Source organism: Hesperophylax consimilis, chromosome 22 (genome assembly GCF_061612785.1).
Source record: "Hesperophylax consimilis isolate HC1 chromosome 22, BYU_Hcon_1.0, whole genome shotgun sequence".
Taxonomy (NCBI): domain Eukaryota; kingdom Metazoa; phylum Arthropoda; class Insecta; order Trichoptera; family Limnephilidae; genus Hesperophylax; species Hesperophylax consimilis.
The window spans coordinates 8,028,488-8,049,633 of NC_142857.1; the positions used below are offsets into that span (position 1 = coordinate 8,028,488).

At 34.2% G+C, this 21,146-nt stretch overlaps 2 protein-coding genes across 2 annotated transcripts; one reads left to right on the top strand and one right to left on the bottom strand.

Moving 5' to 3' along the window:
* Nucleotides 1–1,052: 1,052 nt before the first annotated feature.
* Nucleotides 1,053–9,665, bottom strand: LOC149412783 (transmembrane protein 230). Its single transcript, XM_089644933.1, has 2 exons — nt 9,414–9,665; nt 1,053–8,105 (listed from the first exon to the last, which is right to left on the bottom strand). Exons 1-2 carry the CDS (start codon nt 9,560–9,562, stop codon nt 7,760–7,762), a joined length of 495 nt encoding a protein of 164 aa, XP_089501059.1. The 5' UTR covers nt 9,563–9,665; the 3' UTR covers nt 1,053–7,759.
* A 248-nt stretch (nt 9,666–9,913) lies between these two features.
* Nucleotides 9,914–18,387, top strand: LOC149412784 (putative ATP-dependent RNA helicase DDX55 homolog). The gene is made up of 6 exons (XM_089644965.1): nt 9,914–10,097; nt 10,531–10,728; nt 12,658–12,855; nt 13,199–13,677; nt 14,419–14,653; nt 17,749–18,387. Exons 1-6 carry the CDS (start codon nt 9,993–9,995, stop codon nt 18,358–18,360), a joined length of 1,827 nt encoding a protein of 608 aa, XP_089501091.1. The 5' UTR covers nt 9,914–9,992; the 3' UTR covers nt 18,361–18,387.
* Nucleotides 18,388–21,146: the final 2,759 nt, after the last annotated feature.

A 21,146-nucleotide genomic window follows, 5' to 3' on the forward strand; every position in this document is an offset into this window, starting at 1 on the left:
TTGTACTGTCTATATATTGGCATATCTATGTGTAGCGGTAAGCTATTAGAATGTTTGTGAATGTTCTTTCGTGTAAAACGCATCATATAGAACCTACTAATAAAACATCATAGGTACTGCCCATGTACCTACTCGCTGGAATATTCTCGATGCATTCGCGCCTATATAAACGGCAGCGTCAAGAGGTACAGTCAGTAAATCAAAAGTCAGTTACAAGTGAGTACCCTGAGAGCGCCTGCTGCCAACTGATCGGCCGTCATTACCCCACCGCGCCACTACAGGCCACGAACCTACTTACTACACCCGGCGTTGCACGAACCTTAAAGGAGAGGCTACTGATAAGCATCAACTCCGCAAGATTACATTAGCACGTTGGCCTTGGATATCATCCCTGGCCTGCGCTACCCACGCACCTAGGCCCTATGACATCTTCGCCGTACCAGGAAGACTCAACATCATCCTTAGTGCTGAACACATCTACAAGTCTCCATCCGGTCTCCACCAACGCCGTGTCAAGTCACCGACTTTATTGCCTCGACCACTCCACCGCCCTCATCGCCGCTTACACCTGATGTTGCTCTTCGACATGGAGGATTCGCCGCTGATAATGTCCACCGACCCGGTGTCGATCTTTGGCTCGGGGAATTCACCGTCGATCTACGTCATCTGCATGAGCATCAGTTCAGAGTCATCTCACAACTGCACTGACTCAAATGAACGCTGTGACCTCACAAACTCTTTCATTTGTCTCCTTACCAAATCCCCAAATACGGTTAAATAGAGGAACTATTTGTTTTATACAAAAAGCCAGAAGATATTGATCCAGTCAGTGGTTTATTTATGCTCAACACTATCCATTACACAGCAATGTAAATTACACATGGACACGGCTATACTAGAAATAAAACTTAGAAAATTAGAATTACGTTTTTATTAAGTCAAATTTGCTTTATTACAAATTAAACAAAAAATCATAAGAAATTCATTCATGTTTAGTTTAATACAATGATATTTATAATTTAATGTTTTATAATCCATCATCTTAATATTATAGATCTCTTTAAGTTTCAACAATTTTAACATAAATATCTTGACATTTACAATATTGGATAGTGATAATAATGAAAATTTATAGGGAACAAAAAATTAAAAAAAAAAAAATTGCACTCAATAAATTATTGTATATTGGTCTCATAACATTAACTTGGATCTTGTTTCACCAATATCAAAAAGATATCAATAATTTACTGATTTATCATAAAAAGACATTATTTGCCGATAGATTTTTTTTAAATATATGAGTAGTTTCATTTATATGAGGTTGAAATTTGTTGCATCAAAAGATCAATTATTCATGATCAGAAAATATTGCAAACTTTGTCTTTTATACGACAAAAAAATTTATAAAAGTGAAATTTATTATTTGATCAATAATAAATACAATCTAATGTAAAATAGATAATATTCCTTTTTTTGAGATTTCTGAATAATGTATAATAAAAAGTATGCAATATAATGCATACATTGACAAAATAATTATTGCACAAAAGTCAATTTTTTTTTTTAAATATTGCAATTTTATAAAAAGGCATACATTTTAAAATCAGAATTCAATAGAATGCTGAATATCCAATATTATTTTATGTTGATGAATTAGAGCTTGACACGGTTAACTCTGCAAGTGGACAAAGGAGGGACTAACGAAATAACAAACTACTTTTAAAATCCACAAAATCTACACTCGTTATGTCACAAACTGTTAATTTAACCGTGTCAAACTATGGTTTCACATGTAAATAAGTGACTTGTAAGATAGCAACTTTAAAAAGTGGTTTGCTGTTAAGATTTATATATTTTTTGGATAATCAGACATTAATAAGATGTCATTAGATCACAGAAACATTATTATAAAAATAAACACAAAATCATTAGAAAAATAGAAATTTAAAAAAAAAACAAGCAAGCAAGATACACATCGAAATGATTATAAAAAACACAAAAAATACTGTCAACTAAGGGGGGATTTCAGACAACATATGAGTAAACTGTCGTGCAACTTTAATAATAGGATTACCATACGGTAATAACAGAAATTTATTCAACGCATTCAATGGTGAAACGCATGCTACTCAATTATCAAATAGTGCTAATCGACAGTTTACTCGGAGGTGGTGAAATACCCTCCAAGAACATTCACTTCCAATATACATACATCGCAAGTCAACAGCTAGAGGCACTAAATACGCATTCAGTATTTCTCACACCCTGACAAAAGTAATTAGTAAATATATTTTGTTATCTATGCTATATTATATTTTATCATACATTTAAAATACAAATGAGACAGTTAAAACCTGTTACAAACTTGTTTGCATGAATAATTAATTATTGGACATCCCAATAATTCTTGGATGGTCCCCGTTAAACTCTGATTCTCAGCCAGTTTTATCTTTTGACAAAATCTGACAGCTGACAAGTATTGACATTGCTGTTATGCTTGACAGCTGATCACAATTTCATCAAAAGCTGGAACGGGGTTGAGAATCGGCACACTTAACGACGACTGTTTAAATGTCCAAATTTCAAAATGGGACAAAGCGTTCATTTGATGTGATTGAGCTTAGAACCAACCTTAGAGACTAGGAATTTTTACATTATGTAAAATCAATAAGTTTTTAGATTAATTTAGTCATAACAGGCTTTCACTGTAGTACTTCAAATGGAGAAATCAAAGTGGGAGAAAGATGTGTACAATTGTGTTAGTACAGCACCTGAATTCAATATATTATACAAAACTACACTTTTACCACGGAGCCGTGTACCCAGAAGGTTGCTAGCAAAACTTGACAGTTCTTCTACCATCCTATTTCATACCCATTTTATCATAATATTCGTGGTCATATTTCTAATATTTCATTACCATATTTGTCAATCATTTTTATTAGTATACATCATATTTAAGAGTGCAAAGTTAACTCAATTGTACTAAACTATAAACCAATTTAGTAAAATCTAAAAACGCATTATGAAAAAAACTATGTATATATACATACATTCGAGATTATTTGGAATTATTTTTAGAAGCAAGCCATTTTGTTGGGGATTTATTAGAAAAGTATTAAAATTTCTACCAATGGCACCCTTTTACACCAAATAAAAAATATTTTATTAATAAAAAATAAAGCATTGTCTTTTATAATATGGTTTAAGACAAAAAGAATTTCGTGAATGCATGAATTAATTTTGAAATTTGGATGACTTTTTTATTCAAAATATAACATTATTGCATACGTGATTGGCTGCCTCGTAGTGTAAATAATATAATTTAGTCAACTAAATGCATACGTACTACCAATAGCTCCATTTTAACCCCTCCTTTTCTCACGGTAACGATTTAGCAGAAAGAAGGGTTAATACAGAGCTCTCAGCGACAGGATTATAGTAAAGCGAAAGTCACCATCTCTCAAAATACAATTTTGAGATGCTGCAAGATATATGAAAGAAAAATACAGATTTGCATGTAGCAGCCCTAAACCTCAAACTTCAAACCCAAAACTTCAAAAGCAGCCCAAAACTTCAGAAATAGGCTACATTAGTGTATTGCTGCTGAAGGCCGACATCTTGTTGAAGTGGTATTCAAAACTTAATGAAAAAAATGGGATGATACAGGTCATAATAAAAAAATTTAAGTCTCTTTAGTTTTTTTTACTTCTGCCCCACCTGTAGTATGTTGGGGTATAAAATTAATTTGGAAGTGAGGGCCAATTTTTTAGCTTAACAATTATGAGGTCAATGGGTTAAAATCCAAAAATCTGATTTCCTTCCTTTGTTACCTGAAAACTTTATTTTTGAGGATAGTGACTTTTGTTCAAATTTGAGATGATATTATATGAGTAGACAATACAGGCCCCTCGTAAAACCAGTCTGCAATAAACAATAAATTACACAATACATTCCGAGACTAAATAATAATAATCAATGGGCACACAACAATTTCAAGGTTAAAAATGTAAACAAAGCTCATTAAATTCATGCAATATGATGATACATACATACTAATCATCAGAGTTCTTTTGATTGCTTTTCAACTTACATTAAAAGTTTACAGCTAGATTAACTAATTTAAAATAAATACACGCTATATGGCGACGTGATTCTGGCCACAAGATTATAAGTCAACCGAGATTTTTCTATACAATGCTAAAAAAAATTATATCGTCGACGGCAAACCATCCCCGCATACGTGATCCCAAAATGTCTTTCAACAGCGGCAATACACATGCATCGGTAGAAATGAAATAGGATTTTTTCAAGTTTGAATTGCCCTATAACGAAATGGATTCACCGTGCACCACAAATGCACTCCGTTTTGTCTCTGCTGTTAAGTGGACACATATGATTTACGCGGTGATGGATTACTTTGACGATACGGTACTTATATATTATCTGGAATCATTTTGAAGAGTTTAGGTTAGGTTATGCTCAATGGTTTTGGTTACTAACTGTTATTTCGGTAAAAATTCAAAATGAAAGCATTTACAAGCTTCTGTCAGTCTTTTACAATACCATTTGGGTAGAGATTAGGTTAGGTAAGATAGGAGAATTATAAACATGTTGGGACCTGATATCTAGAAGCTCGGATAGACTCATCGCTTATTTCACACTTTTACCAATTGGTAAAAATATAATTGCTAAATGCCGGGATTTACCCATGTAACATGATATTCATCAATTTTCTGACATTTACAGTAGCATAAATATTGCGGCTGTAATAACTTTTTTAACAACAAAACATAACATTTAATGTATTCAAAATGATTTGTGATAATACACAAGTACCCAAAATATTACTTAACTTGAGTTCTGCTGGGCAAAACCCAATCAAATCTAAACGCTATGCTATCGGTAGACAAAGGAGATCTAGGAATTAATATTCAAAGCACATTGACGGCAAATAATGCTTCTGAAAATTAATTAACCAACACAACACTGGTTGGTTGAGACACAATGAATTATTATTATTTGCAAGATTAAATATTCATTAATAATATACGCAGTATGTGCTGTCTTTTCTCTTATTTAAATTTTTACTAATGCTCATCACCGAGGACTTTGACTGGGACTGCACAACAAATTAATTATGACATTTTTCTCAATTTATTTTCAAAGAGAATGTATTCCTATTAAAATAGTGTAATTAAGTAAGCATTTCACATTTTTACGGGTTAATCCTTCTCTTAAAAACATATTATTTTCTGTGTGCCAAAGAAAGAAGGATACAAGTCAAAATGGGCTCTAACGAAATTAATACACTCAAACTTTTGTGTTTTCAAGTACCGAATTGTATGTTTTTCTAATAGAATTTGATATTTTAATGCATTTAATTATTCCTTACAACTTAGGGCAACTTTGTAAAGGTACCTAACAGAAAACTTGATTTTTAACTCATTCCCACAAAAATCACATAAAAATGTCAGATAAGGAGATAAAATGAGTAGCACGTAATTTTGTATTTAAATGTAATCCAGTATTTATGATAAGCACCATGTTATACAGGTGTCCGGGGGTAAATTGCGCTAACTTCGACATGGAAAAACTAAAAAAGATAAATAACTTTCGGGAAATTCCAACTCTTTAAGGTAGTTTTTAAGTTAAAAAAGTTGAATTGTTTGTATGGGTAAATAAATATTCAGCCATGCAAAAATATTTTTAATTTAAAAATAAACATTGGAATTCTGAAAAAGTTATTTATCTTTTTTACTTCTACCATCATGTAGAATCACCTCCAGAAATTAGCGCACTTTACCCCGGACACCCTGTATTGATCAATGATAATTTATCACAGCAAATATTATTAAAGAAAGCAAAAAAATTACAACAATGTATAAAACCATTGTTTAGGCTAATCACGTCAATGCGTTTACTGCTGGTTAGGCAGTGCTAATTGCTTTAAATATTCAATCATTTTATTCAGATGTCTTTCCAACTCGTATAAAAGAATATAAAATCATTAATCATAATTCTTAAAATAGTTTGAAAAATCATTAAAAACAATTCAAATCATAATATAATCATTTCATCACTAGCTGATTTTAAGATGTCAGCGCGTTCCAAAATATCGCCATGTAGTATTTTTTTCATAAATTTTCAGGTACCTACTAAAATTAAATTCGTGAGATTGCTGGTAGTTAGGTACCTACCTATCTATAAAAATACACATGATCTCATAAAATGGTACTTATTATTATCTAAAAATGTTGGTTCAAAAACCGTAAAGAATAATTATTTTGTTAACTTCAAATATGATTAAAAAAAAATCCCTCACTATAATTTTTTTGTTACTAAATTACAATAATTAATTCAGACATTATCTTTGGTGATATACAATAATTTCAATATTGTAAATAATGAATTAACTTTCCAAGGAGAATACAAATCGAAATTTGTATTGAATTGAAAGCAATTTAAATAATGTGTCAAATTAACAAATTTAAAAAGCTACATTGCGCCTTTTTGTCATTTGACAGCCTAGCAGAAGAGTTCTAGAAGAGTCTAAAAATTCTATTGGTTAATAGAAAGAACCCTGTGTGGAGTCAGACAAAGTTAGTAAAATGTCATGGAGAAGGGCAAGGGAAGTTTAGGCAGTCTTAAAAAAGGGTCTTAAACAAGCAAAAACTAAACTCTTCACAACCTAATCACAATCAAATTTAATTTAAATAGTTTATATAAAATAAAGTATGCATAATCAATGGAGTTGGGCATTTAGAAATAAAGAATAAATTCAATGAAATAAAATTGTTTTTGTTTTTATAATGGCCACACCAGAATTCCTACCCATCTGGAGCCAGTGGCCTCCAATGCCACCAAAAAATTATTTTGGGTATGTTGTGAGGCAAAAGAAATTTGGGGAGAGAAATATGAAATAAGGAAGATCAGGAGAACCTGGTCACTAGCAAAACATAATTGAATTTTGAATGGCGGTTTTTCAGCTAAGGTAAATACTGTATGTATCATCCATTCTTATATTCTTTATGCTCAACTCCGTACATTAATAAATACGCTCTCGTCTATTTTCCATGTTCACACATAATTTTTTTATTGCCATGTTAGATAGGTAACTAATAACCTAACGGTTCATAAATTAGGTGTGAACATTAAAATTACAAAACAGCACATATAAAATGTACTTAAAAATATGTATTCTACTTCGATATTCTACAAACGCCTTAATAAAATTGGGATTCAATGATATTTCGATAGATTCTATTTGAGATATATAACGTTTTCGAGTTAAAATGAGATTGGTTACTTTTACATAATATAAAAATTAATTTCATTTCATAAAATCAAAAGTGAGAAGCCATTATTTAATCTGTTGAACTATTGACAATAAAAGATACAATTTAGTCTCAAATAAAATTGAGAAAAATTATTAAAAAGCAACAATTACATATTGTAGATTCTGTAAGCTCTACAAAAGAATCAAGTGGTTTGTATAAATTATTACAAATAATTTCTATGCTAATGAATATCATGCTTGTAAATAAACTCGTTTTACCCGTACACGGTATCAGTGACTCTTTCAAAATATCCAAAAATTATGCAATGAGTTGTTTTAAAAGATAATAACGCAACCATTGTCAAATTTTTACAACATGCATCGATGCATTTCAGTCGACAGGTAATAATAATCATATTATAAATAGCCTTAAGTTTAATCGCAGATCGAAAAATAATACATAATTTGTAAGCCTTGCGATCATGTGAAGAGAGGCAAATGGTAGAAATCGTAGCCCCTCTGTCCCCGTGCCGCAAGCCAGATGTATACCACGTGGTACGCACCCGGTACAAAGCAAATTAAGCCAGCGAGAATGAAAACTGCGCCTTGTATGCCATTTTCTGGGTCGGCCACAGCGAAAGCCCCCATCCCTAGCAAGCCGGTACCTACCAAGAGCAATGTTACCGCCGCTAGGACGGTTCGCCAGTTTTCTCTGACTTTGGGGTGCTTCCAGCAATAGCCATCTGTAGTCTGGTTTACAGGTAAATACTCGTGGATTAGCGAGTCGGAATCTCTTGAAGTTGTGTCGTCTGTGCATTTATAGGTTCTGAAAGAAACAATATAATTTCCTAGTATGACATTTTCAAAATTGGAACTGGGATAATTTATCAAATTTAAGAAGAATCTTTTCAAATCCAGATATAAGATAAAGTACCTACTAATAATATATTTTACGAGAAGATTATTTTTATTCTATATTTGAAATATGTTTTTAATTCAGTTTTCATCCTGGCAAGTCAAGTTAGATTCCGTAATTTTTCCGTGATTTCATGGATTACAAGTAGGAAGTTTTAAATAATATAAAAATGGAAAGGAACAGTTGAATACACTTATTACATTTTATAAAAAAAATATATTAAGGTGGCCAATATCGCAGCAGGACACTCGGCTATCAATCAGACAGATCGACTTACTCCCTTTTTAACACAAGTTATGCATGGTGAAAAGGTTTTTTCTATAAATCTCCCATACAGCTTCTCTTTTTTAAATGACAAAAAATTAAAACAATTGTGTTTAAAGATCAAAGCTGTTATCAGTCATATAATATCAAAGATGACAAAGTCCAAATTTTTGGCAAAACCGTTTTATATTTTAATGTTTGCATGAGAATGTAGTTAATATTATCGTCCAAACAATAGTATTTTCTATTCAAACTTTTAATGTTTTAATATACTAATTAGAAACATATTTTTGACAAGGTTAAATAAGTTCATACACAAGCTATTCTTTACTTGTTGTAAATTTAGGTTTCATTAAGTTTAATTTTCGTTGTGTTAGGTGGGAGTTAAGTTGATTTTGCAACCTTTGATATTATAACCCTTTTATAACCAATAACTTTACAACATTACTTTCGCGTAGGCATACCGTTTTAATTCGTAATTTCTGGGTGTACTATAAACTTAGCTTGTGTTATGGCATTGACAATAGCAAAAATACCATTTAATAATTGCATGGCATCTTGTCATCTGAAATTTCCGGGAATTCTGAATCTTGTTCGGTTTTCCTAGCGAACAGATCGCCAGCATAAATTGTGTGGGATTAGGAATCAAAATCGCTGCTATGATTGTTTTTATAAATGTATGTCAGTGGGCGACGATCACGAACTATTTTGGGGCGTTTGATTCATTCAATTACGATACATATTATTATGAATTGAATATCATTAAAGTGTATTTGTTTTCGTCGCTCCTTTTATAGCTTTCCATAAATTATTGGCAGAAGTAAATTCGAGTGAACTAAATCTTGATATATTGTTGTTTAAGTGAATTAAATAATTTTTTCGAGACGGAAGGATACAAAAAAGATGCCGATTGAGTCCGCCGTGTTAAATGTAGTTTAATATAAAGGTCATTACCTGCATTGGTCAGTGTCTCTGAATTTAGCCTTGACGGGAGAACGGTCAACAGTGGCCCCGTAAACTTTAATGGCTTCGTCTGTCTCCTCTTCGAATGCATCGTCTATTGAAAACCTCTTTTCGCGACTGCTGCCGAACGGCCTCGTCATTTTGAGAAGCGTCTTGAAGCCGATATTACAAATAAACGCACATTTATATAAGAACGGATAAACAAAGGCAGCTGTCAAAATAAGTTATTTACGCATACGAGAAGGTGAGCAGTTGGCATCCCTTATTTGTGCTAATGCCAACTTTATGTTTTTATTGGGAAATTGTCGGTAGGTACTTTAAATTAAATATGCTAATAAATTGAATCAAGAAACGCAAGTATACAAAAGAAATAAACCAAAATTATTTAAATAAATAATTGCGATGGATTTTATCTAAATAAAACGTTTTTATGTCAGTGTTTTCATTTTTTAAGGATGGAAATACATTTTTTTTAATAGCAACACCACTGTCAAAACTGTCAAACAAATGTGCTTGGAGGTTATGTTTTTAATTTGTGTCAAACTTGCTTGAATACATGTCACCGCGAAGATGACTGCAGCAATAAATAAATGGGAAGACGTAAAGCCTCCGCTGAGCGACTGCGTCCTCGATGGCATCAAAAAGCTGGGCTTCACAAAGATGACCCCAGTCCAGGTATAAGCAAGTTAAACCAAATAATCTATTTGAAGTCACGATTTATTGCTCGTTTCTCCGTCTCCTTTGTGGCTTGTGTCATCTCCTGTCGAGTGTTAAGCTCAAAAGTCGATGTTTATTGTCAATATTCCTTACGACTTCGCTAGAGCTACTTTTGCAAGTTTTTATGCTACACCAGACGCTACCAGCTCTGGGTTTTGTAATGTGCCCAAAAATAAATGAAAAATCCTTTTCAATATATATTTCCTACGCTGCACACGAACGGTATTTAGGTACATTCTCTTGACTCAAATTTAAATGCTGTTACTACAACGCTCAATAGCATTTTATTCCGCATCTTGTTTATTTATACAATTGACTAAATGAAGAATACGTTTACCTTTTGTCTTAATTTGCATAAAAGTTTAAACATTTTGTTTTGGTGTAATTTCAGGCTGCCACCATTCCACTTCTTCTGACGAGTAAAGATGTGGCAGCGGAGGCCGTTACAGGGTCAGGGAAGACTCTGGCATTCCTCATTCCTTTAATAGAACTCCTACTGAGGAAAGCCTCTGAAAATCCGTGGAAGAAGCTAGAAATCGGAGCCCTCGTCATATCCCCAACAAGAGAACTGGCCACACAGACACATGAGGTAGGTTGTAATGTTGTTACATCCGATAAATGGTGCTTGTTCGGTTTTACAAACATAGCCGAATACTTATGAAAGCCCCCGCTTGAAAGCTCTAGCTTGTTAAACTTTCCGCCAGCCGACAGCGGCCAGAGCAATTCTTACCGCAGTTGAGGTCAGTCGTCTGTAACTATTGTAGATATTTACTGTTGTAACGTTCAAACACAGTAAAACCAAATAATTTTATCAAACTTCGTGTCTCCTTTGAAATTACCTATATCTTCACAAGAAGTCAATCCCTTGCACAGGGATCTAAGGACATACAAATCAAATCTTCATTTCATTTTGATCTCACTTATTCTTACATTCAATTGATACACAATTGAAACATACACAACAGCTCAAGTTCGACTCTATCATAAGATTGTAACGATTAAACATCACAAATTAAATCATTAATGAGATATATTATAGACATAGACAAATCACACACTTACTTTCACATATTTTTTGGTTTCTTGGAACGGGCAATTTGCCTAGTTAGGAACCAATAATTTCGACTTGATAAGGTACAATAATCGATAATCACAAAATATTTTATTTATATCTTGTATCATATTGTACTGTGTGTAAATTTAAATGAATAAATAAATAAATAAATTAACTACTAATTAATTTAATTCACACTTAACAATATAGAACCTGGTCAGCCCAAATCTCTTATGTATAATACGCACCAAACTTTAATGCTGCTCTGAAGTTGATACAAAAATCGTCGCAATAGGCAATTTTTAGGAGTTAATGACAATTTTATAAAATTAACAGTAGAATTGGTGAATTTACAGAAAAGTGGACACGGCTCACAAGCACATTAAACAATAATATACAACTATTTCAGTAACTGAAATTGGAAATTTATGCATTTTAACAGCCATTTCAAATAAAAGCAAAAAATTTAAAACTGAATACATATATGAAAAGTGATCCGGCAATAGACTCGGAATCAGACCCCCATGACACTGAAGGCGGTTTTGAATCTGATTCATTAATTAGCACTAACTGATTCCTTTGATGATTCAAGCACAAGCCAACAATCATTTGAAGGGATTTCACCACTGAACTAAATGACAAAATTGGTGAACTTTATTAAAGAGACCGGATTACTGAAATATGGGCCTATGGCCTAAATGCTCACAGGAACTACATGTAAACCGTCTCCGCTCTATAAATAAATAAATAATGGGTATGTAAAAAAAACTATTTTATTTGCTCAGTGATAATCTTAGTACGGGTTGTTTCGGAGAATTTGAACAATTCTTCAAATTTCAAAGTTAATTTTCAAGTTCTGTGAAAGATTTTTTTAAATTCTGTTATTATTTCAGTTGTCTCAAACAACTAGCCTATAATGATATAATAACAGAACTTGAATAGGAGTTTCACAGAATCTAAAAATGAATGATGAAATTTGATGAATTGTTCAAATTCTCCGAAACAACCCGTCCTTAGTGTTTGACTGTACCTGCGCTAGAATGGATCGGTTCCATGATATTTCATCAAAATGATAATTCAACACACATTTAAAAAGTGATATAGATTCATCACTTTTCATGACTTTATATCACTGGTGTGTTGAATTGTCATTTGGATGACACACCCGGTCACCGAATGAATCATATCAACTTCAGGTCAGCATTAAAGTTTGGCAGTTACTATACATACATTTGAAGCTCAAAATTCCAATTGACACATTAATTATATAAGTTTGATGAATCAATTGCATCCAATTACACTGTCTGATGGAATAATTATTTCTGGTTGTATTACATGGAGTCATTACAAATGCTACGTCCACCTATGGGGATAGCCTCCGATGGATCACATATACAACAGCTGCGTTGGATCAGGTTAAAGTCTTAATCCATCCACATATATTTAATGTCTTCATCTCCGCAGGTCCTAGAAACATTTCTCCAGCACCCCTCTCTCTGCCACATCAAGCAGCGCCTGCTGGTAGGCGGTGACTCAGTGGACGAAGACGTGAGGGTGCTCCGCGAGGGCGGGGGCCATGTGCTCATCTGCACGCCCGGTCGGCTCGAGGACCTGCTCACCAGGAGGCCTGACTTTAACCTGTCTGTGCACATGAAGAGTCTGGTAATTTTTTGTCTTCTTATTTAAACTTCCTCTATCATCGTAAATAAGCTGAAATCGTTAAACATACTAATTTCGGTTGTGGGTCTGTCTGTGAATGATTGTAACGCTGATTCAATGAACTTGGATTTGTTTTGAATTTTGAAGTGTTGTTTTCAAAATTGAAAGTGATTATGTTAAGAATTCGGACAAATGATAAAGTACCTAACTATATAATATAATATTTTAACTGTCATTTTATAAATTGAAACTTGATTTTTTTTAAATTCAGCTAGTTCTTAATTATCAATACACAGATTTTGTCTAGTTGCTAACCATATTAGTTACTGTCCCATTTAATTTTCAGGAATTACTAGTTCTGGACGAGGCCGATCGACTTCTCGATCTCGGTTTCCACGCCACCCTGACCACCATCTTTGGTTACCTCCCACGCCAGCGACGCACTGGCCTATTCTCTGCAACGCAGACCAAACAGCTCGAAGATCTCGCTCGTGCCGGCCTCAGGAACCCAGTCCTCGTGAGCGTGAAAGAAAAAGCTTCGGTCAGCACTCCCGTCCTGCTAGAAAATCTATACATGGTGGTGGAGCCACAGGACAAGCTGATGGTTCTGCTGAGGTTTATCAAGGAGCACAAGATGAAGAAGGCCCTGTTGTTTTTGCCGACTTGTGCATGCGTAGATTATTGGGGAACTGTTTTACCGACGCTGCTGCCCGGAGTAGAACTGCTGGCTTTGCATGGGAAGATGAAGCACAAACGACCCAAGATAATGGAGGAATTCAGGAAAGCAGAGAGGGCGATTTTACTGTGCACAGATGTGTTGGCAAGGTTGGTTTAATATTTATGGTCTTATCTTATTATTTTCCCAAAAAAAACTGATGGCATTTCTCGCTTTTCAGCACTAACGTCATTCGTCTCTTGCTTTACTACCTTCCTTTCTGTGGAGACTGTGAAAACCAGTCAGGCCAGGTGCAGACTTATAAACTTTTCTGTGCGTGTAGTCAAAAGAGGAACTAACAAACCAAAAGATTACGTTGAGGTAGGTAGGGAAGGTAGATCATCACACAACAATGTTTTGGCATTCACCCTTTGTATTTGATTCACCTGATCGTGGCAATGTCTTCATTAGGTGTCCTCGAGTTCTTCCATTCCCTTTCGTATCGTATTCTCCTGAAACACCTTTCTGTCTATTCACTCTACATATTAAATTTATGTAAGCGTTCCTTTCTTCATCTTGTTTATTACGCTTAAGCATTATTTTTGGTTCTCCACACCCAGAATATCCCTTGAAATGCCGAAGCTACGACCAAACTGCATGAACTAACAAAGTGACAAGCCAATGAAAGTTATTGCATTTGGCGTATAAGTAGAAACAGAGGCAGGGCACCGCTGTGCGTAGATGCAATTTGCAGTATCATGAATGAATGATGTTGACGACATACATTGTGTGCACGGTTACATACTGATAACAGTTCATGGCCCATCTCCCTGTGATTTTACACAACATAAGCCACAATCAGATTCTATGTTTAGGATTCCTTTCACCATCTCGTAACCTAATATTTCCAGAGGTGTCGATATCCCCGAAGTGGAATGGGTGCTGATGTGGGAGCCCCCAGTGTCGGCCTCGTCGCTGGTGCACCGGGCGGGGCGAACAGCCCGCGGAGGCCTGCCCGGCCGCTGCCTGCTGCCCCTCCTGCCGCAGGAGCTGGACTATGTGGACTTTATCCGTCGCAATCAAAAGGTGGACATGGCGGAGACAAAACTGAAGGATGAGAAGTTCACAGACGCTGAAAGGGATAAGGTAGGTTGCCTAATAAAGCTGCATTCAGACGGGAGTAAATCTATCTGTAATTAGCTTCAATCTGTATGGTTTTTATTAACTATATAAGGGGCCTTATGGCCAGCATGAATAATGATGCTAAAAACTTCTTCACCGACAAATGGATCAAACACTCTTGATACATTTTATGATTCCTTTATGTTAAACTGAAGTGTTTAGAATGTTCTAGTAAGATCATCGACCAAATAGAATAGATGGTTTTTTTGTATTTCTTTGGCATTCACTATGTAACAATTTCTAGACATTTTTTGTTTTTTTTTAATGAGTTTTATTATTCACAATGTACATTTGTTACTTATAAATTTTATTAATTAGCGATCGGTTTCGACACGTTCGTGTCATTAACTAGCTATTTTAAAACTAAATTTTTAAGTGCAGAAATATGGGGTTTTATTTAGTTTGATTCTTTGGTGGGAGGGGATTTATATTTATATGACTACAAGAAATTTCAAAACCAGAATTAGGGAACACGAACTATGTTTAAAAAATAATAATTTCTCCGAGTTCGCTAATAATTTGATAGAGACAGGCCATAGCTTCAACCGGGATAAAACTAAGTTTAAACATTCTAACATTAATAAATATTTTAATTTGTGCGCATTAGAAACATTAGAAATCAACAAAAAAATTAATAAATAAAAAAACCTTTTCTGATTTTTCTGTTTCAGATTTTCGTTTAGAAATCACTAATATTGTCTTCAAAAAAAAAAAAAATGTCTAGAATAGATGGGGCGGGGCATATCGGCATGAAAATTGTCTCCCTAAACCAATTTCAATTTGGTTCATACACACATTTATGAAAAGGCGCGCACATTGTATTTCAGTATTTAGATTGCATTATGCATTGCGTTTCTTTACCTTTTGTTGGTCTACAATAGAGCAGATTAGACTCCCAGCCATGCAATGCTAAGCGAGTTCATTATTTTCAATCACAAAAATAACCCAGTTCCAAAAACTTTAGAGGGTTCCCATCGCAGACTTTATTTTTTTTTAATGAAATCAGAATACAAAAAAACATAGGTACCTTACAGGTAGTTTGAGGTAAAAAACATAGGTACCTTACAGGTAGTTTGAGGTAAAAAACATAGGTACCTTACAGGTAGTTTGAGGTAAAAAACATAGGTACCTTACAGGTAGTTTGAGGTAAAAAACATAGGTACCTTACAGGTAGTTTGAGGTAAAAAACATAGGTACCTTACAGGTAGTTTGAGGTAAAAAAACGTTAAAAGTATTACATTTTTTGCAAGCAAAGTTTCTGACTATATATTATGACATTGTTTCTGACTAAGTATTTAAATTACAACACTTTTGTCACAAAATTAACGCTCTTTGCTGGTTTCACATACGACTTTAGAAGCTTGTACAGTTTTCATTGGATTTGTATTGTTACGTTCATCTCCATTTTCTAGTCGAATCTGAATAAACTATTTGCTTGGTAACAATTATTTTACAAGCAATAATTATTCGCCTGAAACACTCATCCACATTGAAAAATCTCCTGATAAAAGATACATGACGCCAACGGGACTCGGACCCGTGTCCCTTCGATTTCCGGTCGACAGCTCTGACCACTGAGCTATGGCAGCTTATCTCTTATCCGCGAAATAATTCAATATATACCTACTAGTGTTTCATTCAACAATTACTGCTTGTTACATTTTTTTCACCTGAAAACAATCAACTTTATTTTATATGAGAAAGGCATTGTAAGTGCTAACTCTCGCCATCTAGTGAGAGAGCAACTAAATATTAGTAAATGCCAGATTATTAGTTTTTACAAAGGTAAAAATCCTCTTCATTTTTCTTATTTCATTAATGGCGCTAATCTTCTTTGAGTTTCACAAATTCTAGATCTCAGTGTCTTATTCCACGAAAGTCTACAGTTTAACTTACACATCGATGAAACTACTAGCGATGCAATGAGAATGCTCGGTTTTTTTTTGAGAATGGGGGCAAAGTTTAAAAATGTGTTAACTTTAAAACATCTATATTGCTCACTAGTACGAAGTAAATTAGAATATAATTCAACAGTATGGTCACCGTTCTACAAAGTCCATTCTCAAGCCTTAGAAAAGGTACAAAATAAATTTCTACAGTACATCAATTTTAAAATGAATATTTCCATCGAATTTATAAATTATAATAACTTACGTACCGAAACCAGACTTCTCTAACTATCGGATAGAAGAGTTCTAACTGATATATTATTTTTATTCAAAATTATCAAATCTCTCATTGACAGCCCTGAATTATTGGAATTAATTTATATGAATGTACCTGCCAGACAAACTAGCAAAGACACTTTTAAATGTAACAATAACCTCAATACTAACTACTCTATGTATTCACCAATTCCAAGAATTCATCACCTTACAAACAAATACTGTGAACTTATTGATATATTTGGTGTTAATAACTTTGTGAGTTTCAAAAGGCAACTAATTTCAGAACTATTTGCTAGTTATTAACTTGTATTATTTATTAGCTTTAAAAAAAGTCTTGTCTTCATACTTTGATTGACTTTACCATTTCAAGTACTATTATTGAAACTCAATATTAATTATGGCGTTGGTATTTTGCCATCACTTATTTGTTTTTTTCTCTATAGATACAACAGACATTATTTTTCTTCTTTTTTTAAAACATTTGTTTTATAATCCATATCAGTATATTACATAAATTTATTTTCTAATTACCTTATGAATAAATTATATTTAGCTATTCATGTACATGTTACACTTACATACATTTACTGTAAATTAACTATGTAAAAGCCCGATAGGGCGTTAATAAATAAATATCTTGTCAGGCAATGCTGTTCAGAATTCCTATTAGCCGTACATTCCCATAAATCAACTATATAGCTAGATAACTTTGTGCTCTGTTTTATGTTGTAGGGAACATGTATTTATATTACTAGTCTTCCGAAGCGAGGCGGTGAAATTCGATGGGGAGTTGTATTGTGAAATTACTCTTGCCATGTTATTATTAAGTGGTGTTATTTTTATATTGAAATTATGTATCAGAAAGCGAATCTATTTTTATTATTTTCCCAGGTCATAGGCGCTCTTCGAAAACTCCAAATGAAAGACAGGGCAACCTACGACAAGGGCATCCGAGCCTTTGTCTCTCACATCCGAGCCTACAGCAAGCACGAGTGCAGCCTCCTTCTCCAGGTCAAGGAATTATCCCTGGGTCATCTCGCCAACTGCTACGGTCTATTAAAACTTCCCAAAATGCCAGAAGTCACCCCAAAAGACGAGAAAGAATTCAAAACACTCAAAGACAGAATGGACTTCAACACAATCGGCTATAAAGATAAGCAGAGAGAAGTCAGTCGACAGAAGAAACTTGTTATTTTTAAAGAAACGGGGGAATGGGAAGGAAAGAATAAGAAAAAATGTAAGAAAACTGAGCCATGGGAGCTTGCCAAACAAAGCAAACTCGAGAAACAGGATAAGAGGAAAGTAAGGCAGGATAAGAAGGCCAAGTGGAAAGCTATCGAGGAGGAGAGTGGAGTGAAGAAGGTCAAGAAGAGAAGGGCGCAGATGAGCAAGGAAGATATGGAGGAGCTGTTGAAGGATGTGGCGTTATGTAAAAAACTCAAACAGAAGAAGATTTCTAATACAGATTTTGATAAGGAATTTGGAATTGAAGACTCTGACTGAAATATACATAGTTTTTATTGAAATGTTTTTACTGACTTATTTTCTTACCTACATTTCTTTTTAGTCAATATCTTCTTAAATATTTATTTATTTATTAACGGACATCGTCCAAATTACAAAATAATAACACAAATAAAGTAAAATGAAAAATATAGGAGTAGACAAAGGTACATGAAAGCAAAGACATATCGTCGCTGTGAAATCAAACCGGCATATCTGCAAAATGCTTGTTTTTCACCAGAGCGCTTTAAAGATTTCGCATATGATATTTTCCTTTTTACGTCCGTTTGGTTCACCTCAATGCCACCTTATGAATGAATAAAATTTAGACGAATACTGCTTATTGAAGTAGTAGTTGCAAATAAATCGAAAATTGCTTAAATTAAGAGTAAAATGCAGATATGCCAGTATGGCTTTAAAATCAGTGTAATATTTGCATTTGTGTCACAGTGGCTTCTTCTTTTGGAACCTGTTTAAGGTATAAAAAAAGACAATGTTGTCAATGAAAAAATAATTTATTGCTTCACAATTTTTTTTATAAACAATTAACATAATACTGCTCTTTCCTTTGCTGGTAACTTCAAAGTTTCCCAATCGTTTATGGAAATCTGAATTGACGGTATTATCCCGGCGGTAACTAACTTTAGGATACCATTTTTCTTCTTCTCATCAATAGTCTCTTGGAATAAGCGTGCATCAGAACAGGATTCACGCTCCCATTGCCCCGTTTATTCCTTTTCTTCGCCTCCTCCCAGGCATGTGATCCGTAGGAGGTTTTGAAGTAAAAGTTGCCGTCGTAAATGAGACAAACATCACACTGATCTTTCTTCAGTGTGAAAGTTTGTATGACTTGAAAAAACCTCTGTACTGGTAGTAGCTGATTCCTGCAAGGTTTGACTCCTTTCTTTCTGTTATATTAGATAATCTCTGTGATCGGCGATAGATTTTCCACCATCGATATACTCCCGAGAACTTTGAGATCTGTAGTAATGACTAGGAACACTTGCGTTTCCAGTTGTGGCAAGGAGGCTTCATACTTCGTTGGTTCACTCTTCCACGGGTTTTAGACTCGTATTCCTCACCGCAGTTTCGCATCTTTCAGTTTGCTAAAGTTTTTTTTTTAAATTTGCCTATTATAATTTATTTTTTTAACCGGGAGAAATTTTACCCGGGTCAGACATTTTGGCATATATGCCGGTTTGTTTTAGTTGAGGCTGCTATAAACGCTTTTGTTAAGTGCAAACCGGATTATCTGCCAATAAGTCATATTTGGTAGTAATAAAAATGTACTATTGTGAGATAATCCAGTTTTACTTACATGATGGACGCATTTCCCCCTTGAAAGTTTTGAAGCAACTGGCGTATTGCGGAATAGGTCTGTCTTCTGCTAAAAAAAATGGCGATTCACGCGTAAATGCATACCGGCCCAACGCCATCTGACAGATTTTTATTCAACTATACGACATGCCGGTTCGACATAAAAATAGAAGGGAAAAAAAGAAATTTTTTGACACCAATAACTCAAAATCTCCATTTTTGCATATATGCCGGTTTGATTTCACAGCGACGATATGGTAGATATAATATTATAAGAAAATAAAGTGACAAGTCGAATCAAGTCAAGAATACGCCGTGGGTCAGGACCACAGGAAACTTATAATATTCCGTCACTTGTTTAGCGACTGGCAAAAATCATTTAGACTTATCCCAAAAAAGTTAAGGTTTTGACTTGAGTTGACCAGTCTACACATTCTGGACAATGGTGAATAATATCCATAATTTGTCGAATGATGGTTGAGGAAGAGCAGTTCATTATTTCTGAGTCTTTGCGAGGGGATATTGAAGGGAATGAGTTGCAGTAGAGTAGGTGAATCAATAATACCATTTATAATTTTGAAGAAGCAAATGAGGTCATTTCTTTCCAGACGGACTTCCAAAGGAGAGAGGTTTAGAGTTAGTTCAATTTCATCATATATATGAGTATTTGCCTTTTTCTAAACCTAGCTTCCTAGCAATCCCTCTTAAGAACCGATGTTGAACAGATTCAATGCGTCGAATGTGGACAGAATAAAAAGGAGACCAAATAACACAAGCATATTCAAGATGGGGGCGAACCAAGGAGCAGTAAAGAGTTCTAAGGGTATTTACGTTTTTGAAGTCCGAAGTGATGAAAAAAAAAAAAAAAAAAAATATCCAAACCATATTGATGCTCCTCTGCGGCAACCTCTCCCCCAGTGGCGGTCGGTGACTTTTTGTAGAAAGGATATGCTGGACATCAAATGTTTATACTCGTACTTGATATCAAATATGCACATCTAGATGCTAGCCCACAAACACGATACAATTAGGTACCGTCTAAAATTATCTCCATAACTCAATATTTCCAGTATCCAGAATAAGTTTTTTTTCAATTATACAACCACACAATTCACTATTATCATTTAGAACACGTTGGCGAAGTATCCATCTTATTTTAGGTATTCATTTTTATTTTTTTTAAATTATGATTCAAAAGTAAATCAATATTCAATAAGAATCCGACTTCAGTATTCAAGCTCAAAGCAGCGCGCGCATACAATCCAATAGATTAAGAGTATGAGATTCTGTGCATTATACATATGAGCATTAAACAGGGTTTTTGGATGCTGTCATTAATATCGTATAAAGTTGACGAAGATATTGGCTTGCGGGTCTCAGTGCACATGCGGAAAGAACGTAGCATAACGTTCTAGCATTCTTGGATATTTACGCGTTTCACAGTATTTGAAAATGTATGTGTATTTAGA

Excerpts from the sequence above, each read along its gene's own strand:
- LOC149412784 (XM_089644965.1), top strand. The coding sequence starts at position 9,993 with ATGACTGCAGCAATAAATAAATGGGAAGACGTAAAGCCTCCGCTGAGC. Across the intron at positions 10,098-10,530 it reads CAAAGATGACCCCAGTCCAG|GCTGCCACCATTCCACTTCT; the intron begins GTATAAGCAAGT and ends GTGTAATTTCAG. Across the intron at positions 13,678-14,418 it reads TGCACAGATGTGTTGGCAAG|AGGTGTCGATATCCCCGAAG; the intron begins GTTGGTTTAATA and ends TAATATTTCCAG.
- LOC149412783 (XM_089644933.1), bottom strand. The coding sequence starts at position 9,562 with ATGACGAGGCCGTTCGGCAGCAGTCGCGAAAAGAGGTTTTCAATAGAC. Across the intron at positions 8,106-9,413 it reads AGAGACACTGACCAATGCAG|AACCTATAAATGCACAGACG; the intron begins GTAATGACCTTT and ends TGTTTCTTTCAG.